This window comes from Cibotium barometz, chromosome 4, assembly GCF_041138505.1.
Source record: "Cibotium barometz isolate CiBa-2024 chromosome 4, ASM4113850v1, whole genome shotgun sequence".
Taxonomy (NCBI): domain Eukaryota; kingdom Viridiplantae; phylum Streptophyta; class Polypodiopsida; order Cyatheales; family Cibotiaceae; genus Cibotium; species Cibotium barometz.
This window is the reverse complement of record NC_141049.1, coordinates 17,588,469-17,598,928: the sequence shown is the minus strand read 5'-3', so window position 1 is coordinate 17,598,928 and position 10,460 is coordinate 17,588,469. Positions and strand designations below refer to the sequence as shown.

At 43.5% G+C, this 10,460-nt stretch overlaps 1 protein-coding gene across 1 annotated transcript; it reads left to right on the top strand.

The window, feature by feature from the left end:
* Positions 1–334: 334 nt before the first annotated feature.
* On the top strand, positions 335–4,448 carry LOC147638976 (pentatricopeptide repeat-containing protein At1g11290, chloroplastic-like). The gene is made up of 2 exons (XM_086786185.1): positions 335–1,187; positions 1,880–4,448. Exon 2 carries the CDS (start codon positions 1,890–1,892, stop codon positions 3,789–3,791), a length of 1,902 nt encoding a protein of 633 aa, XP_086642311.1. The 5' UTR covers positions 335–1,187; positions 1,880–1,889; the 3' UTR covers positions 3,792–4,448.
* The last annotated feature ends 6,012 nt before the right edge of the window (positions 4,449–10,460 follow it).

The following is a 10,460-nucleotide window of genomic DNA, read 5'->3' as shown; positions in this document are numbered from 1 at the left end:
TTTGTAGCAGTGAGAACAACCTTACCAACTCCTTTTACTGGATACGAGGAGTTGTTTACGCATGTCACTGTTCCTCCTTAAGGAGCAGATTCAAGTGAAGAAAATAAATCACAGTGAGAAGTAATGTGCTTGTTAGCACCATTATCAAAGTACCAGATATGCTGATCTATCACTAACATCATGTATACAAAAGAATCATAACAACAGTACACTACGCATACTACACTCAGTCTCACAGGATCCAAGTATAACAATGATAATGTGTCTAACCTCCTTTATCTCATCTCGCCATTGGCGCCTAGAGCTATATACATCGATGATCCCAATAATACACTCCACCTAAGTATTCTTGTGCTGCAATTTGAAGTATTGGGAAGCCAACATCAGTTGCATCACATCAGTTGGTTTACTGGCTTGACATGGTAGGGAGCACTAGCAGCTTGGAATTGTTTACCATGAGTGGCCAGCCATGAAGGGAGCATTTTATGAAGTAAGCCTTCGCCGGGGTTTACATATTTGGGCGAGAAATCCACGAAAGCTTGTGAAACTTGCATGGCGAGAGAAATTGGGATTCTTCTTTTCTGTTCATTGGGCGAATTAAGCTCTGTAGAAGAACTCGCATGGGCAGGGAGACGGACAAAAGTTGGAATTCTCCTGTCTTTCCGTCCCAGCCAAAGTCTGTAACATCAAGTGCCCAAGTTAGTCCATGACGCTGTATCGCTGCAATTTGGCGCACCTTAAATTTTGGTGTGAGTTATTTATCTTAGACGAGGCACAGGTATGCATTTCTAATTTCAAGAAAGCATGGATCCTTTAATAGTCACCAGTTAGCAGAGCTTTTTGACATGCCAGTGCAAGCAGTGGCCTAACATGGATGCGATGTTAGAGAAGAAAAGAGGGCCATGGGCCATGGTTTTCTGGTCCTTTGAGAAGGAAGAAAAGAATTCAACAGGTGAACCCTTGCTTAAAAACCCTTTGCTAATAATTCACTTCCAAGATGGGAGCTTTGCCCATTTCAGGGACAGACACCTTGCTGCATATAAACATGGCCTTACAGGAATAAGATGGGCAAAATTTGCACCAGGAAAAGGGTGTGTTCTTCCTCCTTGCTGCAACCCAAGCACTTGTTGTCTTGCGAGGGATATCACATAGCTCTCTCAATGTGGCAATCCCAGCATCCAAAGAAGGTATGACTCTCCTTTCTCCTTGTGCTTTAAACACAAAATAAGAAGGCTACAGAAGAGCTATTTACAGATCCTGGGGTATTTGTAAATGTGGAGATGGGTTCATTAGGTAGTCCCCTCTTCTTTCTCAGGGACAGCGGGCTTTTTTTCTCGTTTGTTTGAGCAAAGAGAGAGGGGGAAAGGGGGAGGGTGGGGAGAGGCGGTATTTGGAGGGGTTGGCCAACTTGCCGGCAGCACGGAAGGAAGGGGGAGATGGGGGTTGATCTTATAAGTGTGGTAACTTTTGTCTCAGGGACAGCAGGCACTGATGACGTTAGTGGGGATGTTGTAGTATCTAGTCCATACTATGCATAATGGAGTTGATAGTTATATAGTCTTGTGGGTTGACTTAACATGCACGTTCCTAAAAGGTGAATTTGGGCATGTTCTTGGATTCATCTATATATATATATATATATATATATATATGTATGTATGTATGTATGTATGTGTGTGTGTGTGTGTGTGTGTGTGTGTGTAGGCAACTAGGGTAGCTTGTATTTGTCAAACATGCCACCATGGGCTTCTTCCTATCATCATGCATGCATGCATTTCGACTCGGGGGTTTTGTAGCTAAAAAAGAAAACACTAACACTTCATGCAGCATTTCTATCGTATATGTGCAGTCAAATAACAAACCTACATGCCATATGCAGGACTCACACAATGGTGCTTCTTTCATTTAGACCCAGAAGTGCCAGTCATTCACTGGTGCAGCTCCGAGCCTCAGCATCAACAGCAGCAGCAGTAGCAGCACAGAATGAACCACCAAAAAGCAGAAGGCAGCAACAGGAGCTCATTGAATCTCTGTGTGAGGAAGGACAGCTTGACAAGGCACTGGATGTCCTCTCTCGCATGGAAACCGGCCCCTCTAACAAAGTCTACCTGTCTCTCCTCAAGGCCTGCAACAAGATCAAGGCCCTGACGCAAGTCAAGCATGTGCATGCGCACCTTGCCCAACATAAGGCCGATCTGAGCTGTTCGTTGGGTGACTACTTGGTTATGACGCTAGCTAAGTGTGGTGCCATTGAAGATGCATGCCAGATATTTAATAGATTGGCTCGCCGCACTGTCTTCTCATGGACCGCTATAATCTCTGCTTATGTAGAGTGTGGTCGGGGGCAGGAAGCTTTCAAAATCTATCAACATATGCAAGAGGATGGTGTGCAGCCAGATAGTTATACCTTTGTCAGCCTTTTCAAAGCTTGTGGCAGCATACCAGACCTCATACAGGGAAAGAGTTTACATGCTGAGGCCAGCAGGCAAGGCATTGCATCTGACGTCTATGTTGGCAACACTCTTGTGAGTATGTATGGAAAGTGTGGGGCTATTGTAGACGCGGAGGATGTATTCCGTGGAATGTCTCAACGCAACATTGTTTCATGGTCTGCAATGCTCTCGGCATATGGTGACCAAGGCCAAGAGGAGAAGGCTTTACGGCTGTACAGGCAGATGCAAGAGGAAGGTGTGAGTCCGGACCAGCACACATTTGTGTTTGCCCTTCAAGCATGCGGCACCCTTGCAGAGAAAGAAGAAGCTTTTGTTGTGCAGGGACGATTAATCAAAATGATGTCTCTTGAAATTGGACAGGCATTACATGCTAATGCCCGCATCAAGGGATTTTTGTCAGATGTCTTTGTTGCCACTGCCCTTTTGAGTATGTATGGTAAGTGTGCAGCCATTGTTGAAGCAGAGGATGTGTTATGTGCATTACCTCAGCGTAACATTGTATCATGGAATGCGATGCTGACAACATATGTTGAGCAGGATCTAGGAGAGAAAGCTTTGCAGTCATACAAACAGATGCTGATAGAGTGCATGACTCTAGATGATGTTACCTTTGTCTGCATTCTACAAGCTTGCAGCGAAACAGGATTCCTGGAGATTTGTAAACACCTTCACTTTGACGTTGTCTGTGCAGGGCATGACCGGATCCTCTCCATGGCAGCCACTTTAATTCATGCATATGGGAGTAGTGCAAGCATGGTGGATGCACAGGCAATTTTTGATGAACTTCCGGACCCTCATATTGCGTCATGGAACACATGCATTGCTGGTCATGCTGGGGTAGGAAACTCTATTGCAAGCCTTCACATGTTTGAGAAAATGAAACTGGCAAGTGCTAAGCCTGATGAGGTAACTTTTGTTCTAGTTCTGTCAGCTTGCAGTCATAGTGGGCTTGTTGTCCAAGGTCTCGCGTACTTTGAATCCATGAGCAGAGATTATGGCTTAACTCCAGACTTGAGGCATTATGGCATTATGATTAACCTCCTTGGGCGAGCAGGGGACTTCAGAAGTGTAGAGAGCATGTTGGTTAGGATGCCTATGCAGGCTAATCCAACCATTTGGCTGTGTTTGCTTGGTGCATGTCGTACTCATGGCAACTTAGGGCTGGCAAAACAAGCATTTGCTCAGGCGGTGAGTCTTCAGCCCAAGCATGCTACACCATATGTTTTGATGTCAAACATCTATGCTGATGCTGGGCTGCAGAAGTTTGCAGCGGAGGTGGAAAAGTCTAGGAAAAAAAGGTGGGGCGAGGAAGTCTGGCTAGAGCTGGATGAAGGATGAGCAGCATGTACTTCTCTACTTCAGGACATCATGGGTACCCACCAGAAGACTACACCTAATGAGCAAAGAAGGAAGAAAAAGAAAATGTTATTAACATTCAAAAAAAGATGCTCCATAGTTTTATACCAGGACTCGAGCGCCGTACCACCTGTTAAGGTGGCTAGTAGTCAATACTTGATCAGGAATGGATTATTGTTCTAGGATGATTGAGTCTGTGTACCGGATTGTGCTGAGATTAGAAGAAAGATTCTTTATGAATGTCATGACTCTCCTATAGCAGGTCATCTGAGTGTCCAGTAGCGGACTTATGCTTTAGCAAAACGGATGTTTTACTAGCCTAAAATGAAGGTGGAAGTCTAGGACTATGTTGAGAATATCAGGTGAATAAGGCCGAGCGCCTAGAGGGTTGTTAGAGGTCACTTTTGGGAAGTGGGAGAGTATTTCCATGGATTTTATTGTTAGGTTACCATGCAACAACAGAGGGCATGAAGCTATCTGGGTGGTAGTCGATAGGCTGACAAAGATGACAAGGTTTTTACCTTCAAGGTCAACTGTGAGAGCATTTGATTTGGCTCAACAATTAATTGAGCAGTTGTTCAGATTGTATGGGTTACCTTGTGACATAGTGAGTAACCGAGACTTTGAGTTTTCCAGACACTTCTGACATCTAGTTTTCGACAAATTGGAGAATACGCTGAGTATGAGTTCCTTTGATCATCCTCTGTCCAATGGGCAGACGAAGAGGGTGAATCAGGTTTTGGAGGATATGCTTCGTGCATACGGCTCCAGGCGACCATCTGATTAGGAGAGGTACATTCTAATGGTCGAGTTTGCATACAACAGTGCTAAGCATTTGACTATTGGCTACAGGTTGTTTATGTTGTTGTACAGTCACCAACCTAGATCTTCAGTAACTGTATGAGCAAGTAGGGTATAAAGACTGATGCGGCTAGAGATTTTTTAGCGGATATGCAAGAGATGTTAGTTAGTATATAGACATCTATCAAAAGTGCCTATGATAGAGCACAATTTTATGCTGAAAAGAAGTATTGGTCAAGGGAATTTTTTGAGGGAATGCTTGTTTATCTATGGGTACCCAAGAGTTATGAGACATTGAGAATGAGGAAAGTTGGGAAGTTGTCCCCTAGGTACTATGGACCTTATCAGATCCTAAAAAGGATTCGTGAGGTGGCTTATAAATTAGAATTGTCTCCTAATGTAAAAGTTCATCCAGTTTTCCATGTGAGTAGACTCAAGGAGATACTAGGAGCAGTTTTCCATGTGAGTAGACTCAAGGAGATACTAGGAGCTGAGGATAACGTAGTCACACCTTAGGAAGTGGTGGAGGTTGATGACTTGTCCTTTATTCCACATGAGTCAGAGCTTATACTGGATTTCAGGAATAGAAAGCTTAGGAATAATTTGATCCTCGAGTATAAGATGAAGTGGAAAGACAAGGTGGTGGACTTGACTTGGGAGACAGCTGCTAGTTTAGACGAGAGATTCCTTGATTTTGTTCCCTAGAGAGGAAAGGTCTTGGGAGGAGAGCATGTTATGTACCTAATGCTAATTCTTAAGATAGGGTCTAATTTGGTCAGGGTTGGGGAGCCTTGGGATTAAGGGAAGGCTACAAGAAGGAAAGTGGCTAGTATTCATTATTAGTGATAATCCATGGTTATTAAGTGACTTAACGGTTATTGTGATTCATTCAGTCATAGTTGGCTTAAGGTTTGTGCATGGACCCGATTCCCACCATGGACATGGCAGTTCATGGGCGGTCTTGTTGAAGGTCCCTTAGGACATGCTTTAGTATGGGACGCCAGGGTTGACTGGCTTGGTCTGTGACCCCAGGCCAAGGGAGATTCTTGATGGAATCGAACATTGGGAGGTGAGTTTGCATGCACTCTTCCATAGGTACGAACCTTTCGTATTTAGCTTGTGTATCAGGTGGTCCTAAGGGAGGTTTTACAGTGCCGTAGAAACCATTATAAGAGAACTCTTGAATGGGTGCATGTGGATGATGTCCTGGGAAGTCTTGGATGTGATTTGCCACCCAAGATAGTGTAGGCCATCTTGTTATTTTTAGCAAGATGAGAGAGAAAGAGGGAGGAAGGATATATTAAGTTATTATAAAGTCCACAAGGTTCTATGATACCATCACAATATATATTATGAAACTAAAACATTCACAATGGCATGTAACAGAACTTAACAAAATAAACGTGGAACCTATGTAGGAAAGTCTTAAGACGCAAAGCGTGGGGATAATAGCCCAATGGTAGAGTTGGGAGCTCTACTAGCTGGGATGCAAGTTCAATTTGAGCTCACCTCTCCACACCCCCCCCCTTCTTCCCTTCCACCAAGGGGTGGGTTAAAAAGAGTGAGTAAATCATCACAAGTAGACGCAAATATGGTGTGGCTAAACTTAAAGCTCACACACAACGCCAAGGTGCCACTAGAAACCTAGAGTGTGTATGGAGGCAATAGTACCTTCTAGGTGTAATTAGTCTACTAATGCACTTTATGTGATGTATCTTGTTTCGGAAGCACTTTTGGCGAGCATTTTTTTGGCTTGAATTGATGTTGGTTGGTGAGACTTTGCTTTATTCTCTCTACATTACTTGTCTATCTTACCTCTCTCTCTCTCTCTCTCTCTCTCTCTCTCTCTCTCTCTCTCTCACACACACACACACACACACATTTCTTATTAAGTTATTTTTCTTGGAGTGAAAATGATGTGGGGAAATCTAGTTTGTGTGTAGAATTTCATAAATGAATTTCACGTTTGGAGACTGATTTGATCTCGTTTGGTCAATATTTTGTTTTTGTCTATCTTGGGCAGCCTTAGTATCCTTTAGGATGGTTTGTGTTAAGCTAAACATACAACCTTGCACACAAGAGAGGGAAAGAAGAAGAGAAACAACCATGCAAGAGTTGATTTGGAGATGTGCACTTAGCCAACCCTAATGAGGGTTAACTCCCCTTTGTGAGGCCGCTAGGGGCTCACTCCACCACCACTTGTGTCACCGAAGTGGAGATTCACAAGCTAGGTGAAGAGCAAAGGAGGGAGCTATGAAAAACTCAACTTTCACTCCATGCCAACATGCATGCAAGAGGGATCTTGGTAGAGAGACAAGAGAAGAGAGAGGAGAGGAGAAGCTAGATCATCATTATCCTAACATGCACACACAACAACAATCAAGCATGCAAGCATCTACACACAATCAAGGATCCACAAGCTCAAGAGAGTGAGAGAGAGAGAGGCAAAACTTAATTGAGACTAATGGGTTTGTCTTTTTTCAGATTCCATAAAATGTCTTATATACACGAGCTCTCATTTTACAATGGTCGGCCGTCCATTTATAATTTGGGGGTCCAAAACTAGTTTCCTAGCTCTATGTACATCTCTTTCCTATGACCAGCACGTAAGCTCGATCATCCCCTATCTCTTTTATTAATTAGCATTTTGCGTGGTTAAAAAAATAAGTTACAAGAAGCGTAGCCATGCTTGAAAAATAATGTTAACCGGAGTGGTTAACATACTCCCCTTCCTAATTCAGGTCCGTCCTCAGAGCTGGCACGGATCTAATAGTAGTAGATCGAATAGGTTCTGACAAAGTCGCGGCGCGAGGTAGAATGCGAGGGGCTCGATAGAAGACACGATAGCTTGTTCAGAAAGTTGTCTCCATCATGTCTTCAAATGTTTGGAGGCACCAGGCTGGCATCCATTAGACGCGCTTGTAGTAGCCAAAGATCTGTGTTAGTGTTAGCACTTTGTTGATGTCGAAGGCCAAGTCTAAAGTGCTTTCATGATGGTGGTTCTAGTCGGGGGAACGTCTCCAGCAATGTGATGATCATATTGAAAAATATGATAGTGGCGACTACCGCAAGATTTGGGACTCGATCATATCTTCTGAGGAATTCGTGGATGTGCTTTAACATGTCTTCAGTGCACAGCTGCTAGGGCGTCGGAGGAGCGAACCATGGGACTCGATCATATCTTCTGAGGAATTCGTGGATGTGCTTTAACATGTCTTCAGTGCACAGCTGCTAGGGCGTCGGAGGAGCGAACCATGGGAAGTTGAAAAGTTTGGGACTCGATCATATCTTCTGAGGAATTCGTGGATGTGCTTTAACATGTCTTCAGTGCACAGCTGCTAGGGCGTCGGAGGAGCGAACCATGGGAAGTTGAAAAGTAGCTTCAGGTTCTTTGTCTGCTCCTCGTGTGAGGAAAAGATTCCAGGCCCATCTTCGTTGGATTGGCAGGTATTACAGGTTCATGCGGAGTGGGCACAATGCCTTGTAGTATTGCTCCCATATGTATGGCTTCAGTAAGAAGGGTCGCCTCCAACATGATGGGACGAGCAATGATAGGTGGCCGATGGTAGCCACCCCATTGTCGAGGGGGATGCTCACGCTTCTAGCTGCGATGCTTTGCATCGATGTAGGAATGCAGGACATGGATGTACAATGCGATCCGGGTATATTTGTAAGGGCACTGGGCAGGCCTAAGTTCAGTGTCAATGCGGGAGGTGAGGGGGGGTTGGTGAGGGAGGTGGAGTGGGAAAATGGATGGGTGTAGATGATTGTGAGAGAAAGAGGGGGAGTATTGTGGTGCTAGGTGGGGGTGGGGTGGGGGTGGTTGTGTGCTTCTGCTTGGGTGAGAGGGGTTGGGGGCGGAGGTTGATGGGGGGGGAGATGAGGGTGGTGGTAGTTGAGGGGGTTAGGCTCCTGGGGTTCCATTTCCTTTATCATTATCGTCGTGGTCATTGGCGTCATCTTCTTCGTCGAAGTATTTTGGGCCGTGTGATCGGAAGAAGACCTTGCCATCCACAGCTTTCTCACAGTAGCACTGGAAGTCGAGATTTGTTCTGTTGAGGGCCTCTTTTGCGGTTGTGGTGCCTCTTTTTGGTGGAGCATCTCATCTATTAACTCACGGTTGTGGTGCCTCTTTTTGGTGGAGCATCTCGTCTATTAACTCACGGTAGCACTAGAATAGGTACCTCCGTGTAGTGCCCATCAAGGCATCAACCTCTTTTTGATGTAGCACTGGAAGTCGAGATCTGTTCTGTTGAGGGCCTCAATAAATCTTGACTTCCAGTGCTACCGTGCCTCTTTTTGGTGGAGCTTCTCGTCTATTATCTCACGGTAGCACTGGAAGTCGAGATCTGTTCTGTTGAGGGCCTCTTCTGCGGTTGTGGTGCCTCTTTTTGGTGTAGCATCTCGTCTATTAACTCACGGTAGCACTAGAAGTCGAGATTTATTTTGTTGAGGGCATGTTATGTGGTTGTGGCTCTTTGCTAGAAGTCTTTGGCTGCGGCTTGGGCAAGAGATAGATCGTGGTTGGCCCTCTGTGTTGCTTCGTGTGCTGCTTGGAGTGTTGAAATATACAAGTGAATAGGGTGTGTGTGGGAACAAGCCCTTAGCAAGAGGCTAAAAAAGAGAATCTATAAATGAGAGAGAAGCTGTGAAAAGGTGAGATGAAAAGGTGAGACGTATCTACTGGGAGAGAATAAAGGGTAGCATGAGAAGATTTAGGATGTGTGGAGATATTCTGGGAAGAGCATTAGGGGAATTTTAGACTCAACTTTGGGCCCTCTAAGAAGTGCCAACTAAGCTTAGAGAGAGAGAATCCAAAAAGCCTAAAAAATAAGGTGAAATTGATTTTGGTGTATTTTCTCTTGGCATTTTCTTGAGATATAGAAGATATATTTCTATTCTTAAATGTAAATAAAAATGATATAATATTGCCAGTTCTCGAAGTCTTCAATCTGTTCATGTACTATATGTACTACGTGAACAATGAATTGGTCAATTCTCCAAGTTTAATGGCTTATATCTCAAAATCTTGTACAAGCCAAAATAGAATATTTCTTGAAATTTAAACCAAGGATTATCCAAAAATAGTTCGAGTTCCCTCCTTGCAAGAAATTTCACCTCAAATTTCGAAGGTTTTCGACTTCCCTCCCTACAAGAAACTTTACCTCAAATTTCGAAGGTATTACATATCAAAGTTTGCAAGTATTGGTACCTTTAAAATCAAGGTTTTTCTTGCAAATTAGTTGGACTCTTTACTTCTTTTTACTATTTTGGCACCTTTCTCTTTCCATTCAGATTTTTCAAGAGCAAGGAGGAACACAGAGAGAATCAAGAGGATGGCAGAGGGATCAAGAGCAAGGAGGAATACAGAGAAAAGAAACATTTACAACCTGCACATCGAGCTTGAACATGAATATGAACCTCTAAGTAAAAGAAATAAACCTAATACTTTGTGTACTGCTTCTAAAGAAATGTTGAGGATGCAAGGGAAGAAAAACATAGATTTATGGATTGATGGGATTAAATTAGAAAGAGATTTGTTTGAGAAGGAGAACATTCATTTGAAAAAAACCATGGAGCATTGTGTGCAGAAGTTATTAAGCAATAAGAAAACCATTTCAGGGCTTGAAAAACAAATGTCTAAATTAAGACATAAGAAGACCTCATTAGGTCTGCGTAAACGACAAAAAAAACTAAGGGATATTGAGCAAATGAAGCTAGGAGGTGGTGGCATCAAGAAGAGAATACATGCAATCAAGTAAGCTCCTTTCTATTAACTGTTTTATTGTTTCTCTTGTGATATTTTATGAATAGCAATCATTATTGCATATGTTCATGTATATCAATTTT